Raw genomic sequence first — 26,645 nt, forward strand, 5'->3', positions numbered from 1 at the left:
CATAATTCTCTTTTATTAAGAAAAAAAGCAGCTGCAATGGATAAGGGACACGGAAGCAATGCCCTGCAATGCTCACCCATCCCCCTATCTAGTTACTACATTACCCCTGAGTAACGCTACCAACAGCGATTCAGCAACAAAGCCGCATACCTCTTGCCTCGGCCAAGGCCCACCTCACACCTCGGCTCTAGGCCTAGGCCTGCCTCAAACCTCGGCTTCACTAGAGCACACCTCATACCTCAGCCAAGGACACCTCATACCTCGGCTTTACTAGAGCACACCTCATACCTCAGCCAAGGACACCTCATACCTCGGCTTTACTAGAGCACACCTCATACCTCGGCCAAGGCCCACCTCGGCTTCACTAGAGCACACCTCATACCTCAGCCAAGGACACCTCATACCTCGGCTTTACTAGAGCACACCTCATACCTCGGCCAAGGCCCACCTCGGCTTCACTAGAGCACACCTCATACCTCAGCCAAGGACACCTCACACCTCGGCCAAGGCCCACCTCACAACGCGGCTTCAGTACAGCACACCTCATACTTCGGTCAAGGACCACCTCACACCTTGGCTTTACTAAAGCGCACCTCATGCCTTGGCCTAAACCCACCTCATACTTTAGCTTCACTAAAGCTCACCTCATACCTCAGTCTAGGCCTACCTCATACATTAGCTTTACTACAGACCACCCCATATCTCGGCTTTACTACAACCCAGATCATACCTCGACTTACCTCCAGTAGAGTCTACTTAAATACCTGAGCTTCAATAAAGTAAATCCTATACCTTAGTTTCAGTAATGTCTACCTGACGCCTTGGCTTCACTAGAGTCTGTCTTAAAGCTTAACTTTTCTAGAGCTCACCTCATACCTTAGCTTTAATATAGCCCCCCTCATACCTCTGCTTCACTAGAGCCCACCTCACATCTTGGCTTCACTAGAGCCCACCTCATACCTCAGTCTAGGCCTGACTCATACTTCAGCTTAACTAGAGCCCACCTCACACCTCTGCTTCACTAGAGCACACCTTATACCTTCACCTAGGCCTACCTCATACCTCAGGTTTACTATAGGTCTACTTAAATACCTGAGCTTCAATAAAGAAAATCTTACACCTCTGTTTAAGCAATGTCTACCTGATACCTCAAATTCATCACATCTTGGCTTCACTAGAGCCCACCTCAGACCTTGGCTTCAATAAGGTCTACTCCTATACCTGAGCTTCAATAAAGTAAATCCCTATAATGTCTCACACCTCGGCTTCAATACAATGTCCTGCTGAGGTCAACTTCCGACTATTGCTACACTAAAGTCTACTCCAATACCTGAGGTTCAACAAAGTCTCCTCCTATGCCTCAGCTTCACTGAGGTCTACTTCAAAGTCTTTCAAGGTCCATCTTTATCTTTAAAGGCAACAAACATAGTGCCTTTTAGGGGTACAGGGTGTTGAGGATCTTTTGGCAACTTTTTGACAATGAGAGAAACATAAGTGGAGAACAAAGTCAAGAAAAAGTAATAAAATAAATAACAACAACAAAATGGCGCGACTCTCCGAAGAACATCCCAGAAGCTCTAACTTCATGCATCATGGAAAATACAGGACTCTGTGTCCAACCTGACATGAAATAGCAGTGCAGCGGGCTGGTGGAGGGTCTACCGAAATTGCCCATAAAAGACTACTGACATCATTGCACCCCACACCACAATCCATTGATCCATCAGCACAAGATAACACAGTGATGCCTTCGGTGATGTTTTTGGCTGTTACATGGTTCTGTCTTTAATAGCAGCTATTGCCCGGTACGTGGGGTTCACCGGCGTTTCGGGGGTATGACCACCACGGCCGGCTTGTTCTTTGGCCTCCACATCAGCACCTGTGCGTCATTGGCGTTCGGCTTTACTAGTGCGCTTGGAGGTATGGGCTCATTTTTGTTGAGGACTTGAGGCTGTTCCTGTGCAAAAGGTTCCTGTAGTTTGGCGCGTTGTCCCAGCGGTTGGCTCGGCTTGACCTCGATTTCCAGTTTCATCCTCCACTTGATGGTGTGCAGTATAACCACATCACAGTTGGTCATGTTGATAGCCACCAACCAAGTGGTAAAACTTTGGTCCCTCTGGATGCCAGTCAACATAGGCACAATGGAATCGCTAACAGGCACTGCCCACGTCACGCTGGGGTAGAAGTTATCATTCATACTGACAGTAAACTTGGTTTCCTGTTTTGTAGGGCCGGTAACAGTGCAGGTCTCGGTTGTATTGCCGTACCAGGGATAGTTGACGCCGTCTGAGTCACTGATGGCCGGGATCTTACCATTCAGAAGGTCTGGAAGTTCCCAACTAGACCTGAAGATGAAACAAAAACATCCAAACGTGAGATGTGAAATATATGCCCTCTCCAGACTCCTCTGTCCCTCTCCAGACTGCTTTGAACCTCTCCCTCCAAACCCTTCCTGACTTCCCCTCCAGACCCCTCTGTCCCCACCCAACTCCTCTTTCCACCTTAAAATCCCTCTGCCCCTTCTCAATTCCTGTACCCCTCCAGACTCCTCTGTCCCCACTTTGTAGACCCCTCTGTCCCCACCCAATTCCTCTTTCCCCCTTCAGACCCCTCTAAATTCCTCTGTCCCCCTCCAGACTCCTCTGGACATCTACATAACATGGCTGCCAGTTCACACCAACAATCGTTGAGATTCATCTAATGTTAACACAGAAAAGATTTAGAGCCATATAAAGGGTGAGTGACCGAGCAATATGACTGAGCATGACCACCACTTCCTATTACAGTAGGGAAGGAAAGCTCTGGAGCACAAACTGCTGCTCCACAATACTGTGCGGACAAAATGAACAGAACATCTGACAACCCATGGTGCCACAATTTATTGTTTCACCCCATGCCCTCCCCCAAGTGCGTAAGCTCTGTATCATTTCTTGGCACGCTCATTAAGAGGGCACTGTCTTCTTCTTCATCAGATCGCTTCCACACATCAGGCCCTTCATCATATCATTCCCACACGTCGGGCCCCTCTTCTTCTTCTTCAGATTACTCCCACATGTCGGGCCCATATTCTTCTTCATCTGATCCTCCCACATATCGGGCCCCTCTTTTTCTTTATCGGATTGCTCCCAAACGTTGGGCCCCTCTTCTTTTTCATCAGATTACTCTCACACACCAGGCTCGTCGTCATCTTCATCATATCAGTCCCACACGTCAGGCCCCTTCTCTTCTTCATCAGATCGCTCCTACACGTCGGGTCCCTCTTCTACTTCATCAGATCGCTCCTACACATCGGGCCCCTCTTCTTCTTCTTTATAAGATCGCTCCCACAGATCGGGCCCCTCTTCTTCTTCATCAGATCGCTCTCACACGTCAGGCCCCTCTTCTTTTTCAGAAGATTGCTCCCACACGTCGGGTCCCTCTTCTTCTTCATCCGATTGCTCCCACTCGTTGGGCCCCTCTTCTTCTTCATAAGATCGCTCCCACGCGTCGGGCCCCTCTTCTTCTTCATCAGATTGCTCCCACAAGTCAGGCCCCTCTTCTTTTTCAGAAGATCGCTCCCACGCGTCGGGCCCCTCTTCTTCTTCATCAGATCACTCCCACGCGACGGGCCCCTCTTGTTTGTCATCAGATTGCTTCCACACAATGGGCCCCTCATCTTTGTCATTAGATCTCTCTCACACGTCTGGCCCCTCTTCTTCTTCACCAGTTTGCTCCCACACCTTGGGCCCCTCTTCTTCTTTTTCATCAGATCGCTCTCACACATCGGACCCTTCTTCTTCTTCATCAGATTGCTCCCACACGTCGAGCCCCTCTTCTTTTTCATCAGAGCGCTCCCACAGATCAGGCCCCTCTTCTTCTTCTTCTTCTTCATCAGATTGCTGTCACACATGTGGTGTATCTCTCTTTGTGCACTTCCTGCAATATCAAAGGCACAAGAAACTGTGCTCTGCTCCTTCCCTCTCGCCCCCGGATGGTCTTCCTGTGTTCGGCTGCATCTAGGACACATCCGCAGGTGGAAAAATAACCCAAGAAAGATGACAACAGGAAGGTACCAAGGGGGCCCATCAATGTATTGTATGACGAAGGGCACGAGGGAAGACTGCACAAGTAGATCATGAGGCTGCACTACTGACACATCATATCACATATGTATAATACACATCAGTGAGCTCCAACCTATAGCTTTCCAGCTGTTGCAAAACTACAATTGCCATCTTCCCATCTGTCAGGACATGATGGGAGTGGTGGTTTTGCAATCCCTGGAGACTTATAGGTTGGATATCTCTGATACAGTTGGTGATTGTCTCCATAGCATAGACCTGGTAGACTTTAGAAGGAGCTATGTTTTCAGTAGTGCAGCCTCAGGCTTTGGGCCTGTTACGTCACACAGTCATATCTCACAGTCAGTATAGGAGCCCTCCTATATTTCTTCTTATATCTGGAGGCTTCCTTCTCATCCACAGGTACCGTATAACATAGACAGTGCCGGATGCACAGCTCCCATTGTGACGCCATCTCGGGCAGCAGCTAAACAAGGTACAGTAATAAAAAAGAAAAAACACTTTGCTGTATCTCCACGTCCTGGAAGTTCAGAAATAGACATTGTGCGTACAATGGCAGGGAAGTACGGTGGACCCCTGAAATCTGGAATTATCACTGCAGGACAGGAAGCCCGGCTAATGGAATTTCCACCAGGAAACCAGATCCCCAGGTATCTAGAGCCAGGCCTGACATCAGCCTGAACCGCGACCTTACACCAGGTCAGCAACCACAGAGGAGACGCTGGATGACGCAGCGACTGCACAAAGAGTCACCAGAGTGAGCGGGTGTGCACAAAGATACTGAGAAGAAACAGGGTCACCAGGGCGATACAGGAACTACTGGGGTGAACGTGAAGTTAAAGGGGGGGGTCTATAAGAGATAAAGATACAATTATTGAGCTATAGACAGGGATGCTGATAGGAAGGATACATAGGAGATAGACAGGCAGAATTTTAGATATTTTTGCAAATTTATAAGAAAAACAAAACTATAATCCCCCCGGCCATCAGTATCCAGAACCTTCTCCATGACAGGTGACATTTAGCTACTCATCAATCATCTCTGAGATGTTTCTACACACTTGGTCAGCTCATTGGACCAGATGAGGGAAAACTCTGCCCCTGTCTATATCATCACATCTGACAATGTATCAGAGCATGCACCAAGGAAAGGAGGAGGAAAGAGCTGCCTGTACAGCTCAGAGACAGAACTGTGTGGAGGAGGAAAGAGCTGCCTGTACAGCTTAGAGACAGGACTGTGTAGAGGAAAGGGCCGCTTGTAGAGCTCAGAGACAGGACTGTGTTGAGGATGAGGAAAGAGCTGCCTGTAGAGCTCAGAGACCGGACTGTGTGGAGGAGGAAAGAGCTGCTTGTAGAGCTCAGAGACAGGACTGTGTTGAGGATGAGGAAAGAGCTGCCTGTAGAGCTCAGAGACAGGACTGTCTGAAGGAGAAAAGAGCTGCCTGTAGAACTCAGAGACAGCATTGTGTGAAGGAGGAGGAAACAGCTGCCTGTAGAGCTCAGATACAGCATTTTGTGAAGGACGAGGAAAGAGCTGCCTGTAGAGCTCAGACAGGACTGTGTGGAGGAGGAAAGGGCTGCCTGTAGAGCTCAGACAGGACTGTGTGGAGGAGGAAAGGGCTGCCTGTAGAGCTCAGAGACAGGACTGTGTAGAGGAGGAAAGAGCTGCCTGTAGAGCTCAGACAGGACTGTGTGGAGGAGGAAAGGGCTGCCTGTAGAGCTCAGAGACCCCATACCAGTGACGAGACCAGGCACTGCCCCTTATCATCCTTACAGTGAGGAGGAGACCACTGCCCATCACCTGCCCCCAAACCATCTCTACATTAAGGAGGAGACCAGGACCTGCCCATTACCTGCCCTATACCATCCCTACAGTGAGGAGGAGACCAGGCACTGCCCATCACCTGCCCCATACCATCCCTATAGTGAGGAGGAGACCAGGCACTGCCCATCACCTGCCCCATACCATCCCTACAGTGACGAGGAGACCGGGCACTACCCATAACCTGTCCCATACCATTCCTACAGTGAGGAGACCAGGACCTGCCCATCACCTGCCCCATACCATTCCTACAGTGAGGAGGAGACCGGGCACTGCCCATCACCTGCCCCATACCATCCCTACAGTGAGGAGGAGACCACTGCCCATCACCTGCCCCATACCATCCCTACAGTGAGGAGGAGACCGGGCACTGCCCATCACCTGCCCCATACCATCCCTACAGTGAGGAGGAGGAGGAGACCGGGCACTGCCCATCACCTGCCCCCATACCATGCCTACAGTGAGGAGGAAACCAGGCACTGCCCATCACCTGCCCCCATACCATCCCTACAGTGAGGAGGAGACCACTGCCCATCACCTGCCCCCATACCATCCCTCCAGTGAGGGGGAGACCGGGCACTGGCCATCACCTGCCCTATACCATCCCTACAGTGAGGAGGAGGAGACCGGGCACTGCCCATCACCTGCCCCATACCATTCCTATAGTGAGGAGGAGACCGGGCACTACCCATCACGTGTCCCATACCATCCCTACAGTGAGGAGGAGACCGGGTACTGCCCATCACCTGCCCCATACCATCCCTACAGTGAGGAGGAGGAGACCAGGCACTGCCCATCACCTGCCCCATACCATCCCTACAGTGAGGAGGAGACCGGGCACTGCCCATCACCTGCCCCATACCATCCCTACAGTGAGGAGGAGACCACTGCCCATCACCTGCCCCATACCATCCCTACAGTGAGGAGGAGACCGGGCACTGCCCATCACCTGCCCCATACCATCCCTACAGCGAGGAGGAGGAGACCGGGCACTGCCCCTCACCTGCCCCATACCATCCCTACAGTGAGGAGGAGACCGGGCACTGCCCATCACCTGCCCCATACCATCCCTACAGTGAGGAGGAGACCGGGTACTGCCCATCACCTGCCCCATACCATCCCTACAGTGAGGAGGAGACCGGGCACTGCCCATCACCTGCCCCATACCATCCCTACAGTGAGGAGGAGACCGGCTACTGCCCATCACCTGCCCCATACCATCCTTACAGTGAGGAGGAGGAGACCGGGCACTGCCCATCACCTGCCCTATACCATCCCTGAGACACTGTATAGAGATACATGAAGTAACTGGGGTGTACATGTATCCCTGGGGCAGGACAGGTAGTGGGGTGACAAGTACTAGGGGGTATGGGCAGTGGCACCGCAATGATTAGGCGACCTGAGTCGTCTGCCTCAGGCAGCGCCACCAGCTGTCATCATGGGGGCGGCATTCAGTGGCAGATCATAATATGGGCGGTTCGGGCGGCAGCCCACATTATAATCCGCCACTGATTGTACCATGTACCGGAGTCCCCCGCACCCGGACAGCATCTGTAATTAGATGCTGGGAGCAGAGGAGACTGTATTCATAAGCAGCAGCGCGGTGCTGTTACTACAGCGCGGCGCTCATGAATACAGTCTCCCCCGCTCCCAGCATCTAATTACAGATGCTGTCCGGGCGCGGGGGTCTCCGGTACCGGCATTCCAAGTCCGTGATCCGTCAGGATCACGGAACGTGGGAATGCAGCCTTAGTCCCCCGGCTGATGTGCGGCTGCCGGGGGTGTCCCGTCCTGTCACTGGCAGCGCGCGCATCAGAGAGCTCCCTGTGCGCCGGAAGTCACAGCCACAGGCGCCCGGGACAGGATGGGACACCTCGGGCAGCCGCACATCAGCCGGGACCAGACCAGAGAGGCTCGACAGGGGAACGGATGGCAGGTGAGTTATGTGCTGTTTTTGTTTTATCTGCTGTGCAGGGGGGGGGACCATATATAAGGGAGGGGGGAGAGGGGGACCATCTATAAGGGAGGGGGGAGAGGGGGACCATCTATAAGGGAAGGGGGAAAGAGGGGGACCATCTATAAGGGAGGGGGGAAAGAGGGGGACCATCTATAAGGGGGGGGGGAAGAGGGGGACCATCTATAAGGGGGGGGAGAGGGGGACCATCTATAAGGGAGGGGGGAAAGAGGGGGACATCTATAAGGGAGGGGGGGAAAGAGGGGGGCCATCTATAAGGGAGGGGGGGAGAGGGGGACCATCTATAAGGGAGGGGGGAAAGAGGGGGACCATCTATAAGGGGGGGGAAGAGGGGGACCATCTATAAGGGGGGGGGGGAGAGGGGGACCATCTATAAGGGAGGGGGGAAAGAGGGGGACCATCTATAAGGGGGGGGGGGGAGAGGGGGACCATCTATAAGGGGGGAGAGGGGGACCATCTATAAGGGGGGAGAGGGGGACCATCTATAAGGGAGGGGGGAAAGAGGGGGACCATCTATAAGGGGGGGGGGGGGAGAGGGGGACCATCTATAAGGGAAGGGGGAAAGAGGGGGACCGTCTATAAGGGAAGGGGGAAAGAGGGGGACCATCTATAAGGGAGGGGGAAAGAGGGGGACCATCTATAAGGGGGGGGAGAGGGGGGACCATCTATAAGGGAGGGGGGAAAGGGGGGACCATCTATAAGGGAGGGGGGAAAGAGGGAGACCATCTATAAGGGGGGGGGACCATCTATAAGGGAAGGGGGAAAGAGGGGGACCATCTATAAGGGAGGGGGGAAAGAGGGGGACCATCTATAAGGGGGGGGGACCATCTATAAGGGGGGGGGGGAGAGGGGGACCATCTATAAGGGAGAGGGGACCGTCTATAAGGGGGGGAAGAGGGGGACAATCTATAAGGGGGGGAAGAGGGAAGAGGGGGACCATCTATAAGGGGGGGGGAGAGGGGGACCATCTATAAGGGAGGGGAAAGGGGGGACCATCTATAAGGGAGGGGGGAGAGGGGGACCATTTATAAGGGAGGGGGGAGAGGGGGACCATCTATAAGGGAGGGGGGAGAGGGGGACCATCTATAAGGGAGGGGGGAGAGGGGACCATCTATAAGGGAGAGGGGACCATCTATAAGGGGGGAAGAGGGGGACCATCTCCTGAAAGATCAGCACCCTCCTCTCCTGACATCCTCTGTGCTGCTGGGACCTCTCCTGTAGGATTAGCACCCTCCTCTCCTGACTTCCTCTGTGCTGCTGGGACCTCTCCTATAGGATTAGCACCCTCCTCTCCTGACCTCCTCTGTGCTGCTGTGACCTCCCCTATAAGATCAGCCCCCTCCTCTCCTGACATCCTCTGTGCAGCAAGGGACCAAACATTATGTTTATTGGGGACAGCAGTGGGGGGGGGGGGCAGTAGTGGATTATTATGTGGGCGGATTGACGAGGGGGGGGGGCGTCATCCTATAGTTCGCCTCGAGCAGCAGAGAGGCTAGAATCACCCCTGGGTATGGGGCAAATATAATATTACTTGGGTGACACTAGAATTACTGGAGTGCACACAGAGTAACCAGACGAGGATTTGCTGGGCTTAGTGGTGCCCATGGCCGTGCCCTTCATTCCTCTCTGCCTGGACTCCTCCTTCTATAACTCATCTGGAGATCTGGCTCCTTACATAGCGAAGAGATCCGTCATATTTAATATCCTAACAGATCACTCCGGACGCGCCATGAAACATTACACTGCGCCGCATACCAGGAGAAATTAAAGTGGCGCTGAAAACGCAGAGCACCGAGAGATGAATATTTTACAACGTCTTGGAAGGTCAAGGGGAAAAATAGAAGAAAATTCTCAGAATAAGCAGCAGAGGAGATGATAAGAATATGATCCCGGGGATTCGGTTCCAGTGCTCGCTCACATCCCGTCACTTCATATATCGATCGCTTATAATCATATCACTGCCACGTTACGAACATGACAGGAGCCTTCAATGTGACCTATATTAGCCGGCAAGCAGGGGTACAGAGGCCTCAATGTGACCGATATCACCACAAGAGCCAGCAAGCGGGGGTATAGAGGCCTCAATGTGACCTATATCACCACAAGAGCCAGCAAGCAGGGGTATAGAGGCCTCAATGTGACCTATATCACCACAAGAGCCAGCAAGCAGGGGTATAGAGGCCTCAATGTGACCTATATCACCACAAGAGCCAGCAAGCAGGGGTATAGAGGCCTTAATGTGACCTATATCACCACAAGAGCCAGCAAGCAGGGGTATAGAGGCCTCAATGTGACCTATATCACCACAAGAGCCAGCAAGCAGGGGTATAGAGGCCTCAATGTGACCGATATCACCACAAGAGCCAGCAAGCAGGGGTATAGAGGCCTTAATGTGGCTTATATCACCACAAGAGCCAGCAAGCGGGGGTATAGAGGCCTCAATGTGACCTATATCACCACAAGAGCCAGCAAGCAGGGGTATAGAGGCCTCAATGTGACCGATATCACCACAAGAGCCAGCAAGCAGGGGTATAGAGGCCTCAATGTGACCTATAGAACTACAAGAGCCAGCAAGCAGGGGTATAGAGGCCTCAATGTGACCTATAGAACTACAAGAGCCAGCAAGCAGGGGTATAGAGGCCTCAATGTGGCCTATATCACCACAAGAGCCAGCAAGCAGGGGTATAGAGGCCTCAATGTGGCCTATATCACCACAAGAGCCAGCAAACAGGGGTATAGAGGCCTCAATGTGGCCTATATCACCACAAGAGCCAGCAAGCAGGGGTATAGAGGCCTCAATGTGACCTATATCACCACAAGAGCCAGCAAGCAGGGGTATAGAGGCCTCAATGTGACCTATAGAACTACAAGAGCCAGCAAGCAGGGGTATAGAGGCCTCAATGTGACCTATAGAACTACAAGAGCCAGCAAGCAGAGGTATAGAGGCCTCAATGTGACCTATATCACCACAAGAGCCAGCAAGCAGGGGTATGGAGGCCTCAATGTGACCTATATCACCACAAGAGCCAGCAAGCAAGGGTATAAAGGCCTCAATGTGACTTGTGGAACTATAAAAGCCATCAAGCAGAGTTATAGAGGCCTCAATGTGACTTATAGAACTACAAGAGCCAGCAAGCAGAGTTATAGAGGGCATACTCCACTAACATGAATTACGAGTTGTCACAGCTCCTCCTATTTTGCTCATATCTTATAGAGGGATTAAAGGGTAACGCCATCCAGTTTCTTTAGCAATTCTAACCCTGGAGTTGTCACTATGGATACCGGGGTGGGTTTCTGCATTTACGGCCCAGGATCCTGCACTGTACACCACATCCTGCTGAGACAATTCACAAACAGGAAGCAGTAGTCGGCCACAGGGTCACTTCCTTGATGATGGTATCGATAATGCCGAAACTCCACCCAAAAATAACAACCAGAGTCACCACTCAGGATTGTACAAATGGTGGGAGAGAGTTACCTTGGCAAACAATCAGACTCCAGCTTTCAAAAGACCCACCCATGATGCGCACCCGAAATCCCCCCCCCCCCCCCCCCCGTAAACCTCCCCCGTAATGCTCACCCATTATCCCCCCCCGTAATGCCTACCGATGATGCCTACCCATAATCCCCCCGTAATCCCCACCCACGATGCCCACCCATTATCCCCACCCTTAGTGCCCACCCGTGATGCCCACCCATAATCCCCACCCGTGATGCCCACCCATAATCCCCACCTGTAATGTCCACCCGTAAATCCCACCCATGATGCCCACCCATAATCCCCACCTGTAATGTCCACCCGTAAATCCCACCCAAATTCCCACCCATAATGCCCACCCAAATTCCCACCCAAATTCCCACCCAAATTCCCACCTGTAATGTCCACCCGTAAATCCCACCCATGATGCCCACCCAAATTCCCACCCAAATTCCCACCCATAATGCTCACCCATAATCCCCACCTGTAATGTCCACCTATAATCCCCAACCATGATGCCCACCCATAATCTTAGCATGTGGGTAAAAGGTTTCTATTAAGCAAAATGGTTTGTGTGTCTGCAGAACGCCCTGACTCACACCCTGAAGCTGCGTAAAATCCTCACTCTCTGGTCCACTCTGTCTCGGCTCCTCTGTCCTCCCCCTGCCTTCTGAGACAGAGGTCACATGATCTCTGTCTCTTCTGTGTCAGGGAAGCCATAACACCTTATCTGTAACCCCGCCCACCACTGACATCACACCAATCAGTGAGCACCTGGCCATGGGGTGGGAAAACAACAAAACAGTGACAGCCTCCTGAGAAGTATAGGGGAAAGGAACAAATGGTTGTTTCATCTTTCTTTTTCTCTCTTTCTAATCTATATAGAGATTATAGATTGAGATTGAGATTATAGATTGAGTCAGAAAGGGGCAGATATTTAGCAGTTGGCTGTAAGGTGCAATGGATGGCGGATTATCAGATGTATACCATGGTGTGATGGATGGCGGATTATCAGATATATCCTGTGGTGTGATGGATGGCGGAGTATCAGATACAGTGGTGTGATGGATGGCGGATTATCAGATATATCCTGTGGTGTGATGGATGGCGGAGTATCAGATACAGTCGTGTGATGGATGGCGGAGTATCAGATACAGTGATGTGATGGATGGCGGATTATCAGATATATACTGTGGTGTGATGGATGGCGGAGTATCAGATACAGTGGTGTGATGGATGGCGGATTATCAGATATATACTGCGGTGTGATGGATGGCGGAGTATCAGCTACAGTAATGTGATGGATGGCGGAGTATCAGATATATAGTGCGGTGTCATGGATGGCGGATTATCAGGTGTATACCGTGGTGCAATGGATGGCGGATTATCAGATGTATACCGTGGTGTGATGGATGGCGGATTATCAGATGTATACCGTGGTGCAATGGATGGCGGATTATCAGATGTATACCGTGGTGTGATGGATGGCGGATTATCAGATGTATACCGTGGCGTGATGGATGGCGGATTATCAGATGTATACCACGGTGTGATGGATGGCGGATTATCAGATGTATACCGTGGTGTGATGGATGGCGCATTATCAGATGTATACTGTGGTGAGATGGATGGCGGATTATCAGATGTATACTGTGGTGTGATGGATGGCGGATTATCAGATGTATACCACGGTGTGATGGATGGCGGATTATCAGATGTATACCACGGTGTGATGGATGGCGGATTATCAGATGTATACCGTGGTGTGATGGATGGCGGATTATCAGATGTATACCGTGGTGTGATGGATGGCGGATTATCAGATGTATACCGTGGTGTGATGGATGGCGGATTATCAGATGTATACCGTGGTGTGATGAATGGTGGATTATCAGATGTATACCGTGGTGTGATGGATGGTGGATTATCAGATGTATACCACGGTGTGATGGATGGCGGATTATCAGATGTATACCGTGGTGTGATGGATGGCGGATTATCAGATGTATACTGTGGTGTGATGGATGACGGATTATCAGATGTATACCATGGTGCGATGGATGGCGGATTATCAGATGTATACCGTGGACGATGGATGGCGGATTATCAGATGTATACTGTGGCGCGATAGATGGCGTATTATCAGATGTATACCATGGCACGATGGATGGCGGATTATCAGATGTATACTGTGGCGCGATAGATGGCGGAGTATCAGATACAGTGGTGTGATGGATGGCGGATTATCAGATGTATACCGTGGTGCAATGGATGGCGGATTATCAGATGTATACCGTGGTGTGATGGATGGCGGATTATCAGATGTATACCGTGGCGTGATGAATGGCGGATTATCAGATGTATACCACGGTGTGATGGATGGCGGATTATCAGATGTATACCGTGGTGCAATGGATGGCGGATTATCAGATGTATACCGTGGTGTGATGGATGGCGGATTATCAGATGTATACCGTGGCGTGATGGATGGCGGATTACCAGATGTATACCACGGTGTGATGGATGGCGGATTATCAGATGTATACCGTGGTGTGATGGATGGCGCATTATCAGATGTATACTGTGGTGAGATGGATGGCGGATTATCAGATGTATACTGTGGTGTGATGGATGGCGGATTATCAGATGTATACCACGGTGTGATGGATGGCGGATTTTCAGATGTATACCACGGTGTGATGGATGGCGGATTATCAGATGTATACCGTGGTGTGATGGATGGCGGATTATCAGATGTATACCACGGTGTGATGGATGGCGGATTATCAGATGTATACCGTGGTGTGATGGATGGCGGATTATCAGATGTATACCGTGGTGTGATGAATGGTGGATTATCAGATGTATACCGTGGTGTGATGGATGGTGGATTATCAGATGTATACCACGGTGTGATGGATGGCGGATTATCAGATGTATACCGTGGTGTGATGGATGGCGGATTATCAGATGTATACTGTGGTGTGATGGATGACGGATTATCAGATGTATACCATGGTGCGATGGATGGCGGATTATCAGATGTATACCGTGGCACGATGGATGGCGGATTATCAGATGTATACTGTGGCGCGATAGATGGCGTATTATCAGATGTATACCATGGCACGATGGATGGCGGATTATCAGATGTATACTGTGGCGCGATAGATGGCGGAGTATCAGATACAGTGGTGTGATGGATGGCGGATTATCAGATGTATACCGTGGCGCGATGGATGGCGGATTATCAGATGTATACCGTGGCACGATGGATGGCGGATTATCAGATGTATACTGTGGCGCGATAGATGGCGGATTATCAGATGTATACTGTGGTGTGATGGATGGTGGATTATCAAATGTATACCGTGGTGTGATGGATGGTGGATTATCAGATGTATACTGTGGTGTGATGGATGGCGGATTATCAGATGTATACCGTGGTGTGATGGATGGCGGATTATCAGATGTATACTGTGGTGTGATGGATGGGGGAGTATCAGATGTATACTGTGGTGTGATGGATGGCGGAGTATCAGATGTATACCATGGTGGATGGCGGATTATCAGATGTATACCATGGTGGATGGCGGATTATCAGATGTATACCATGGTGGATGGCGGATTATCAGATGTATACCATGGTGCGATGGATGGCGGAGTATCAGATACAGTGGTGTGATGGATGGCGGATTATCAGATGTATACCGTGGCGCGACGGATGGCGGATTATCAGATGTATACCGTGGCACGATGGATGGCGGATTATTAGACGTATACTGTGGTGTGATGGATGGTGGATTATCAGATGTATACCATGGTGGATGGCGGATTATCAGATTATACTGTGGTGTGATGGATGGCGGATTATCAGATGTATACTGTGGTGTGATGGATGGCGGATTATCAGATGTATACTGTGGTGGATGGCGGATTATCAGATGTATACTGTGGTGTGATGGATGGCGGATTATCAGATGTATACTGTGGTGGATGGCGGATTATCAGATGTATACTGTGGTGGATGGCGGATTATCAGATGTATACTGTGGTGGATGGCGGATTATCAGATGTATACTGTGGTGTGATGGATGGCGGATTATCAGATGTATACCATGGTGGATGGCGGATTATCAGATGTATACCATGGTGGATGGCGGATTATCAGATGTATACTGTGGTGTGATGGATGGCGGATTATCAGATGTATACTGTGGTGTGATGGATGGTGGATTATCAGATGTATACTGTGGTGTGATGGATGGCGGATTATCAGATACAGTGGTGTGATGGATGGCGGATTATCAGATGTATACCGTGGTGTGATGGATGGCGGATTATCAGATGTATACCGTGGCGCGATGGATGGCGGATTATCAGATGTATAGCGTGGCGCGATGGATGGCGGATTATCAGATGTATACTGTGGCGCGATAGATGGCGGATTATCAGATGTATACTGTGGTGTGATGGATGGTGGATTATCAGATGTATACTGTGGTGGATGGCGGATTATCAGATGTATACCATGATGGATGGCGGATTATCAGATGTATACTGTGGTGTGATGGATGGCGGATTATCAGATGTATACTGTGGTGGATGGCGGATTATCAGATGTATACTGTGGTGGATGGCGGATTATCAGATGTATACTGTGGTGGATGGCGGGTTATCAGATGTATACTGTGGTGGATGGCGGATTATCAGATGTATACTGTGGTGGATGGCGGATTATCAGATGTATACTGTGGTGGATGGCGGCACACACTTACATTCCCAGGTCTCCATAGTGATTGTAGAACTCCATGTGGTTACAGGCCTGGATCCAGCCCACTCTCCATGAGTCTTTCCCAGAGATGGGGGGCACTAGCACTTGGGCGCTGGCTCTGAAGTGTGGGGTCCTGTATCTGAGGACGACGCTGGAGGACTCGTCGATGCTGGTGGGGGTGGGATCGATGGAGGCCTTGACGTCCAGCACAGTGATAGACTCCCTGAAGACTTTGGGTTTGCAGCTTAGGCTATGGATGCACCCCATAGTATTCAGCACCAGGGCAATCTCCAGCAGGCTCAGGCAGTCCTGAGGACGGCGACGCATGAAGACCTGCACGCTCCTCCGGCCGGGTCCCTGCAGGGCGCAGCTGGGCGACACCTCGTCCCGATGGCTGAGCTTCAGATGGTAGATTTCTTTTGCTATATCCATAGAGATGGAGAGAAGAGCATCTCAGGGCTGCAAAGTATGGAGCGGTCTGTCTGCCGGGCACCTGCAACGGGGAATAATCCATTACTATAGGCCTGACAGCACAATCCTAGTCACCGACGGCACAATCCTAGTCACCGACGGCACAATCCTAGTCACCGACGGCACAATCCTAGTCACCGACGGCACAATCCTAGTCACTGACGGCACAATCCTAGTCACCGACGGCACAATCCTAGTCACCAACAGCACAATCCTAGTCACTGATGGCACAAGACTAGTTACCAACAGCACAATCCTAGTCACCGAAGGCACAATCCTAGTCACTGACGGCACAATCTTAGTCACTGACGGCACAATCCTAGTCACTGACGGCACAATCCTAGTCACCGACGGCACAATCCTAGTCACTGATGGCACAATCCTAGTCACTGATGGCACAATCCTAGTCACCAACAGCACAATCCTAGTCACCGAAGGCACAATCCTAGTCACTGACAGCACAATCCTAGTCACTGATGGCACAATCCTAGTCACTGACGGCACAATCCTAGTCACCGACGGCACAATCCTAGTCACCAACAGCACAATCCTAGTCACTGATGGCACAATCCTAGTCACCGACGGCACAATCCTAGTCACTGACGGCACAATCCTAGTCACCGACGGCACAATCCTAGTCACCAACAGCACAATCCTAGTCACTGATGGCACAATCCTAGTCACTGACGGCACAATCTTAGTCACTGACGGCACAATCCTAGTCACTGACGGCACAATCCTAGTCACTGACAGCACAATCCTAGTCACTGATGGCACAATCCTAGTCACCAACAGCACAATCCTAGTCACCGAAGGCACAATCCTAGTCACTGACAGCACAATCCTAGTCACTGATGGCACAATCCTAGTCACCGACGGCACAATCCTAGTCACTGACAGCACAATCCTAGTCACTGATGGCACAATCCTAGTCACCAACAGCACAATCCTAGTCACCGAAGGCACAATCCTAGTCACTGACAGCACAATCCTAGTCACTGATGGCACAATCCTAGTCACCGACGGCACAATCCTAGTCACCGACGGCACAATCCTAGTCACCGACGGCACAATCCTAGTCACCCATGGCACAATCCTAGTCACCGACGGCACAATCCTAGTCACTGATGGCACAATCCTAGTCACTGACAGCACAATCCTAGTCACTGACAGCACAATCCTAGTCCCCAACGGCACAATCCTAGTCACTGACAGCACAATCCTAGTCACTGATGGCACAAGCCTAGTCACTGATGGCACAATCCTAGTCATTGACAGCACAATCCTAGTCATTGACAGCACAATCCTAGTAACCAACGGCACAAGACTATTCACGGACAGCAAACAGAGGGATGTGCAAATGTAAGAAAGTTCTAGAACTCTCCCTGTCCAGGAGTCTGCTACAAGAGTAAGATGGCAAAGGACGTCCCCTGAATGCACAGATATGTGTAGAGGCGGTGTCCTCCCTGGTCTATTCCTCCGCCATCTGTCCCCCTGGCTGTCACTATTACTGAGATTCCTGGATGCGAGAAGAACTGCTGAGAATTTCTAGTGCCAGGTTTGGCATCAAAGCGGCGTCAGCATCAGTGGCAGGTGGTCCTGACATACGCCGCCATCACACACAATCCTAAATGAAAGGAATCCCCCCCCCCCCGGCTACCAGCAGCCAGGTCACCCGCAACACACAGAGGAAACAAAACTCTTATTACTGATGGGGAAGTCTTCTATCTGTCTGTGGGAAAGCTGGGTGGCAACTGAAATGGCTACCATTATGGCTACTACCCAGCTGTCCCTGAATCCTGACAGTATGTATATATGTATGCGACCCCTCCATGTACAGGATGTATATACACTGTATGTATATATGTGACCCCTCCATGTACAGGATGTATATACACTGTATGTATATATGTGACCCCTCCATGTACAGGAGGTATATATGTGACCCCCTCCATGTACGGGATGTACGTATATACACTGTATGTATATATGTATGTGACCCCCTCCATGTACGGGATGTATATACACTGTATATATGTATGTGACCCCTCCATGTACAGGATGTATATACACTGTATATATGTATGTGACCCCTCCATGTACGGGATGTATATACACTGTATATATGTATGTGACCCCTCCATGTACAGGATGTATATACACTGTATGTATATATGTGACCCCTCCATGTACAGGATGTATATACACTGTATGTATATATGAGACCCCTCCATGTACAGGATGTATATACACTGTATGTATATATGTGACCCCTCCATGTACAGGAGGTATATATGTGACCCCCTCCATGTACGGGATGTACGTATAAAGGCTGCTGTCACACTACGTATATTTCAGTCAGTATATGTATATTTCACTCAGTATATTTCAGTAAGTATTGCAACCAAAACCAGGAGTGGATTCAAAACACAGAGAGGATCTGTTCACACAATGTTGAAATTGAGTGGATGGCCGTCATTTAATGGCAAATATTTGCTTTTATTTTAGAACAACGGCTGTTATATTGAAATAATGGAAGTTATTTACCGTTATATGGAGGCCAGCCACTTAATTTCAAACATTGTGTGAACAGATCCTTTCTGTGTTTTTAATCCACTCCTGGTTTTGGTTGCAATACTGACTGAAATAAACTGACTGAAATATACGTAGTGTGAACCCAGCCATACACTGTATGTATATATGTATGTGACCCCCTCCATGTACGGGATGTATATACACTGTATATATGTATGTGACCCCTCCATGTACAGGATGTATATACACTGTATGTATATATGTGACCCCTCCATCTACAGGATGTATATACACTGTATGTATATATGTGACCCCTCCATGTACAGGATGTATATACACTGTATGTATATATGAGACCCCTCCATGTACAGGAGGTATATATGTGACCCCCTCCATGTACGGGATGTACGTATATACACTGTATGTATATATGTATGTGACCCCCTCCATGTACGGGATGTATATACACTGTATATATGTATGTGACCCCTCCATGTACAGGATGTATATACACTGTATGTATATATGTGACCCCTCCATGTACAGGATGTATATACACTGTATGTATATATGTGACCCCTCCATGTACAGGATGTATATACACTGTATGTATATATGTATGTGACCCCTCCATGTACGGGATGTATATACACTGTATATATGTATGTGACCCCCCCCCCATGTACGGGATGTATATACACTGTATGTATATATGAGACCCCTCCATGTGCGGCAGTCGGCTCAGAGCTCAGTGGGGACTGTAGCATAATGCACCAAGACAGCAGATGAGAAGGAAAGATCTGCAATACAGGGAAGGGGGCTTATCTGGGTTCATCTATAGAGGGGGCCTTTGGCCATAGGGGTTCAGCTGTAGGGGGCTTCTGGCTGTAGTGGTTCATCTACAGAGAGGTCCTGTCTGTAGGGTTTAATATATAGGGGGCTTCTGGCCATCGGGGGCTTTTGGCTGTAGGGGTTCTTCTATAGGGGGTCTACTAGCCATAGGAGTTTATTCATAGGGGGTTCCAAGCTGTAGAGATTCATCTATAGGGGCCCCCTGGTTGTAGGAGTTCATCTATAGGGGTCTCCTGGTTGTAAGGGTCCATCAATAGGGGGCTCCCAGTTGTAGGAGTTTATCTATAGGGGGCTCTTTGTTGTATGGGTTCATCCATAGGGGGCTTCTATTCAAAGGTGTTTATCTGTAGGGGGCTTCTGGCTGTAGAGGTTCTTCTATATGGGGTCTCCTGGCTGCAGGGGTTCATATAGGGGAGTCCTGGCTGTAGGGGTTCATATATAGGGGGCTTCTGACTGTAGGGTTTTTAGCTGTAGGGGGCTTCTGGTTTGGGGGTTCATCTATAGGGGAGTCCTGGCTGTAGGGGTTCATCTATAGGGGAGTCCTGGCTGTAGGGGTTCATCTATAGGGGAGTCCTGGCTGTAGAGGTGCATTTATGGGGAGTCCTGTTTGTAGGGGTTCATATATAGGGGGCTTCTGACTGTAGGGTTACAGCTGTAGGGGGCTTCTGGTTTGGGGGTTCATCTATAGGGGAGTCCTGGCTGTAGGGGTTCATCTATAGGGGAGTCCTGACTGTAGGGGTTCAGTTCATATATAGGGGGCTTCTGACTGTAGGGTTACAGCTGTAGGGGGCTTCTGGTTTTGGGGTTCATCTATGGGGGTCTCCTGGCTGTGGGGGTTCCTCTATAGGGGTCTCCTGGTTATAGGGGTTCATCTATAGGTGCTCCTTGCTGTAGGCATTCATATACAGGGGGTTTCTTGCTGTAGGGGTTTGTCTATATGGGTCTCCTGGTTGTAGGGTTGCATCTATAGAGGGGTTTCTGTCTGTAGGGTTTCATATATAGGGAGGGTCTGGCTGCAGGGGTTCATCTATAGGGGTCTGGCTCAGTATAGAGGGGTCCATCTATAGGGGTCTGGGTCAGTATACAGGGGTCCATCTATAGGGCTCTGGCTCAGTATACAGTGGTCCATCTATACTGGTATGGGTCAGTATACAGGGGTCCATCTATAGGGGTCTGGTTCAGTATACAGGGGTTCATCTATAGGGGTCTGGGTCAGTATACAGGGGTCCATCTATACGGGTCTGGCTCAGTATACAGGGGTCCATCTATAGCGGTCTGGCTCAGTCTACATGGGTCCATCTATAGGGCTCTGGGTCAGTATACAGGGGTCCATCTATAGGGGTCTGGGTCAGTATACAGGGGTCCATCTATACGGGTCTGGCTCAGTATACAGGGGTCCATCTATAGCGGTCTGGCTCAGTCTACATGGGTCCATCTATAGGGCTCTGGGTCAGTATACAGGGGTCCATCTATAGGGGTCTGGCTCAGTATACAGGGGTCCATCTATAAGGGTCTGGCTCAGTATACAGGGGTCCATCTATAGGGGTCTGGCTCAGTATACAGGGGTCCATCTATAGGGGTCTGGCTCAGTATACAGGGGTCCATCTATACTGGTCTGGGTCAGTATACAGGGGTCCATCTATACTGGTCTGGCTCAGTATACAGGGGTCCATCTATAGGGGTCTGGCTCAGTATACAGGGGTCCATCTATAGGGGTCTGGTTCAGTATACAGGGGTTCATCTATAGGGGTCTGGCTCAGTATACAGGGGTCCATCTATAGGGGTCTGGGTCAGTATACAGGGGTCCATCTATAGGGGTCTGAGTCAGTATACAGGGGTCCATCTATAGGGGTCTGGCTCAGTATACAGGGGTCCATCTATAGGGGTCTGGGTCAGTATACAGGGGTCCATCTATAGGGGTCTGGGTCAGTATACAGGGGTCCATCTATACGGGTCTGGCTCAGTATACAGGGGTCCATCTATAGGGGTCTGGCTCAGTCTACATGGGTCCATCAATAGGGGTCTGGCTCAGTATACAGGGGTCCATCTATAGGGGTCTGGCTCAGTATACAGGGGTCCATCTATAGGGGTCTGGCTCAGTATACAGGGGTCCATCTATAGGGGTCTGGCTCAGTATACAGGGGTCCATCTATAGGGGTCTGGCTCAGTATACAGGGGTCCATCTATAGGGTAGGGCTGGGCGGTATACCGTGAAAATACCGATACCGTCTCTGGCGTCGGTAAACCGACCTCAACTGCGCCAGGACGGTATTTGCGGTATTTCAGTGCTGCACATGTGTCATAGGACTCCCCGTCCCGCCATGCCTGACAGAGCGCCCCCCAACGGCCCCTGCCCGCTCGTCCCTCAGTGCGCCCTGCACCAGCGTATCTCTCCCCCACCCTACCCGCCGGACAGGCGCTGACCCGCTCCACATACCCGGGAGTGAGTGGCCGGGGGTACATAAACTGTATCTCCTCCTTCCCCTGCCACCCCGCTCAGCATCGGTACGCTTGTGGCCCCGTCGGACGTTTGCACAGGCAGATCCCGGTCTCTGGAGGAGGAGACCGCAGCATCATGTGATGGCGTCCCTGCTGGTGCTGGAGCTGAATAGCGGGATCTAGGGCCGCAGTGCAGATCCCCGATCCCGCTATTCAGCTCCAGCACCCGCAGAGACGCCATCACATGATGCTGCGGTCTCCTCCTCCAGAGACCGGGATCTGCCTGTATGAACGTCCGACGGGGCCACAAGCGTACCGATGCTGAGCGGGGTGGCAGGGGGAGGAGGAGATACAGTTTATGTCCCCCCCTCTTCTGCCCAGATCCCCCAGCTGCTCCCCCCCCCCCCACTTCTGCCCAGACTCTCCCCCCCCCCCCAGCTGCTTCCCCCCCCCCCTTCTGCCCACATCCCCACCAGCTGCTTCCCCCCCCTTCTGCCCACATCCCCACCAGCTGCTTCCCCCCCCCCCACTTCTGCCCACATCCCCACCAGCTGCTTCCCCCCCCACTTCTGCCCAGATCCCTACCAGCTGCTTCCCCCCCACTTCTGCCCAGATCCCCACCAGCTGCATCCCCCCCACTTCTGCCCAGATCCCCACCAGCTGCATCCCCCCCACTTCTGCCCAGATCCCCACCAGCTGCTTCCCCCCCACTTCTGCCCAGATCCCCACCAGCTGCTTCCCCCCCACTTCTGCCCAGACTCCCCCCCAGCTGCTCCCCCCCCACTTCTGCCCAGATCCCCACCAGCTGCTTCCCCCCCCACTTCTGCCCAGATCCCCACCAGCTGCTTCCCCCCCCCCACTTCTGCCCAGATCCCCACTTCTGCCCAGATCCCCACCAGCTGCTTCCCCCCCCACTTCTACCCAGATCCCCACCAGCTGCTTCCCCCCCCCCACTTCTGCCCAGATCCCCACCAGCTGCTTCCCCCCCCCACTTCTGCCCAGATCCCCACCAGCTGCTCCCCCCCCCCACTTCTGCCCAGATCCCCACCAGCTGCTCCCCCCCCCACTTCTGCCCAGATCCCCACCAGCTGCTTCCCCCCCCCCCACTTCTGCCCAGATCCCCACCAGCTGCTTCCCCCCCCCACTTCTGCCCAGATCCCCACCAGCTGCTCCCCCCTCCCCACTTCTGCCCAGATCCCCACCAGCTGCTCCCCCCCCCACTTCTGCCCAGATCCCCACCAGCTGCTTCCCCCCCCCCCACTTCTGCCCAGATCCCCACCAGCTGCTTCCCCCCCCCACTTCTGCCCAGATCCCCACCAGCTGCTCCCCCCCCCACACTTCTGCCCAGATCCCCACCAGCTGCTCCCCCCCCCACTTCTGCCCAGATCCCCACCAGCTGCTTCCCCCCCCCACTTCTGCCCAGATCCCCACCAGCTGCTTCCCCCCCCACTTCTGCCCAGATCCCCACCAGCTGCTTCCCCCCCACTTCTGCCCAGATCCCCACCAGCTGCTTCCCCCCCACTTCTGCCCAGATCCCCACCAGCTGCTTCCCCCCCCACTTCTGCCCAGATCACCACCAGCTGCTTCCCCCCCCCTTCTGCCCACATCCCCCCAGCTGCTTCCCCCCCCACTTCTGCCCAGATCCCCCAGCTGCTCCCCCCCCCCACTTCTGCCCAGATCTCCCCCTCCCACTTCTGCCCAGATCCCCCCCAGCTGCTTCCCCCCCCCCCTCCACTTCTGCCCAGGTTACCACCAGCTGCTTCCCCCCCCCCCCTTCTGCCCACATCCCCCCCAGCTGCTTCCCCCCCACTTCTGCCCAGATCTCCCCCTCCCACTTCTGCCCAAATCCCCCCCCTTCTGCCTAGATCCCCCCCCCTGCCCAGATACCCCCAACTATCTCTTGTAGTCCTATAATACACATGAATGTTCAGCTTAGCTGAGTGTGCATGTGTTATTAATGGAAAATCTGCATAGCTGTATACCTGTATATACATATCTTGTAGTGTGTGTGCATAAATACATAAATAATACTGCCACTACAGGACTTGTATATTTGAGTATACAGCTATCTATACACTACAGGATGTGTATATACAGGTATACAGCCATGTACATACTACAGGACGTGTATATACAGGTATACAGCTACGTTCATACTACAGGACGTGTATATACAGGTATACAGCTATGTACACACTATCGGATGTATATATACTGGTATAGGGCTATGTACACAGTACAGGACATGTATACAGCTATGTAGCTGTATACCTGTATATACACGTCCTGTAGTGGCTGTATACCTGTATATACACGTCCTGTAGTGTGTACATAGCTGTATACCTGTATATACAGATACTGTACTGTGTACATAGCTGTATACCTGTGTATACATATTCTGTAGTGGTTGTATATCTGTATATACACGTCCAGGTCTCTGCTGAGACCCCTAATAATGACAAATAATGATAAGGACAATAGCCTATATGGCTATTTTTATACTCTTATTAAAACAAAATATCACAGGGTTTTCACGGTCAAGTGGGTGTGGCTTGTAAAAGGGGTGTGGCTTACATAAGGGGTGTGTCATAATTATCGCTCAGTTATCGTTACCGCGGCTACATGTACGATTAACCGCGATAATGATTTAGGCCAATATCGCCCAGCCCTACTATAGGGGTCTGGCTCAGTATACAGGGGTCTATCTATAGGGGTCTGGCTCAGTATACAGGGGTCCATCTATAGGGGTCTGGCTCAGTATACAGGGGTCCATCTATAGGGGTCTGGCTCAGTATACAGGGGTCCATCTATAAGGGTCTGGCTCAGTATACAGGGGTCCATCTATAGGGGTCTGGCTCAGTATACAGGGGTCCATCTATAGGGGTTTGGCTCAGTATACAGGGGTCCATCTATAGGGGTCTGGCTCAGTATACAGGGGTCCATCTATAGGGGTCTGGCTCAGTATACAGGGGTCCATCTATAGGGGTCTGGGTCAGTATACAGGGGTCCATCTATAGGGGTCTGGCTCAGTATACAGGGGTCCATCTATAGGGGTCTGGCTCAGTATACAGGGGTCCATCTATAGGGGTCTGGCTCAGTATACAGGGGTCCATCTATAGGGGTCTGGCTCAGTATACAGGGGTCCATCTATATGGGTCTGGCTCAGTATACAGGGGTCCATCTATAGGGGTCTGACTCAGTATACAGGGGTCCATCTATAGGGGTCTGGCTCAGTATACAGGGGTCCATCTATAGGGGTCTGGCTCAGTATACAGGGGTCCATCTATACTGGTCTGGCTCAGTATACAGGGGTCCATCTATAGGGGCCTGGCTCAGTATACAGGGGTCCATCTATAGGGGTCTGGCTCAGTATACAGGGGTCCATCTATATGGGTCTGGGTCAGTAAACAGGGGTCCATCTATAGGGGTCTGGCTCAGTATACAGGGGTCCATCTATAGGGGTCTGGCTCAGTATACAGGGGTCCATCTATAGGGGTCTGGGTCAGTATACAGGGGTCCATCTATAGGGGTCTGGCTCAGTATACAGGGGTCCATCTATAGGGGTCTGACTCAGTATACAGGGGTCCATCTATAGGGGTCTGGCTCAGTATACAGGGGTCCATCTATAGGGGTCTGGCTCAGTATACAGGGGTCCATCTATAGGGGTCTGGCTCAGTATACAGGGGTCCATCTATACTGGTCTGGCTCAGTATACAGGGGTCCATCTATAGGGGTCTGGCTCAGTATACAGGGGTCCATCTATACTGGTCTGGCTCAGTATACAGGATTTGCTGGGCACACATGACATATATACCTACTGGGCTGTAAGAAGATCCCGGAGGCTTCACCATGAATAATAGATGCAATAGTTAGTACCTGTGTGATGGCAGCAGCGCCTGTCCTCTCCAGCGGTGCAGCAGTTTTGGGGTGTCTGGGGGGTCACCTGTAGCAGTCCCCCTGAGTCTAGCAGCTTTGGGGTCACCTGCTGGAGCCTGGCATGCTCCCCGGTTGCAGTCAGCAGACTCTGGTTTTGCAGTAGAGCTGAGGGTGATCGCAGGGGTGCAGCAGTTTCGGGGTGTATGGGGGTCACCATAGGCACTCTCCCAGGATGCAGCAGTTTTGGGGTCACCATAGGCACTCTCCCAGGATGCAGCAGTTTTGGGGTCACCAGTGTCACTCTCCCAGGGGTGCAGCAGTTTTGGGGTCACCACTGGCACTGTTACAGGGGTGCAGCAGTT

At 51.5% G+C, this 26,645-nt stretch overlaps 1 protein-coding gene across 6 annotated transcripts; it reads right to left on the reverse strand.

Annotated features, from left to right (window-relative positions):
• On the reverse strand, nt 1-26,645 carry FAM78A (family with sequence similarity 78 member A). 6 transcript variants are annotated; one of them, XR_011364765.1, is made up of 4 exons: nt 26,284-26,370; nt 16,115-16,603; nt 376-2,345; nt 1-331 (listed from the first exon to the last, which is right to left on the reverse strand). XR_011364765.1 is itself a non-coding variant. In XM_069985758.1 (3 exons), the coding sequence occupies exons 2-3, from the start codon at nt 16,540-16,542 to the stop codon at nt 1,817-1,819; spliced, it is 957 nt and encodes a 318-aa protein (XP_069841859.1). In that variant the 5' UTR covers nt 16,543-16,603; nt 26,284-26,370; the 3' UTR covers nt 1-1,816. The 6 variants fall into 6 exon arrangements, 5 of the variants coding, with proteins under 5 accessions (XP_069841859.1, XP_069841861.1, XP_069841863.1 ...); XM_069985758.1 differs by having other exon boundaries at nt 1-2,345; XM_069985760.1 differs by lacking the exon at nt 26,284-26,370 and adding an exon at nt 22,406-22,545 and having other exon boundaries at nt 1-2,345.

The sequence above is a fragment of the Dendropsophus ebraccatus genome, chromosome 10 (assembly GCF_027789765.1).
Source record: "Dendropsophus ebraccatus isolate aDenEbr1 chromosome 10, aDenEbr1.pat, whole genome shotgun sequence".
NCBI lineage: Eukaryota > Metazoa > Chordata > Amphibia > Anura > Hylidae > Dendropsophus > Dendropsophus ebraccatus.

Bases quoted from the DNA above. Each gene is read 5' to 3' on its own strand.
- FAM78A (XM_069985758.1), bottom strand. From the start codon at position 16,542: ATGGATATAGCAAAAGAAATCTACCATCTGAAGCTCAGCCATCGGGAC. The intron at 2,346-16,114 runs GTAAGTGTGTGC...TTTCATCTTCAG, and splicing joins CACTATGGAGACCTGGGAAT to GTCTAGTTGGGAACTTCCAG.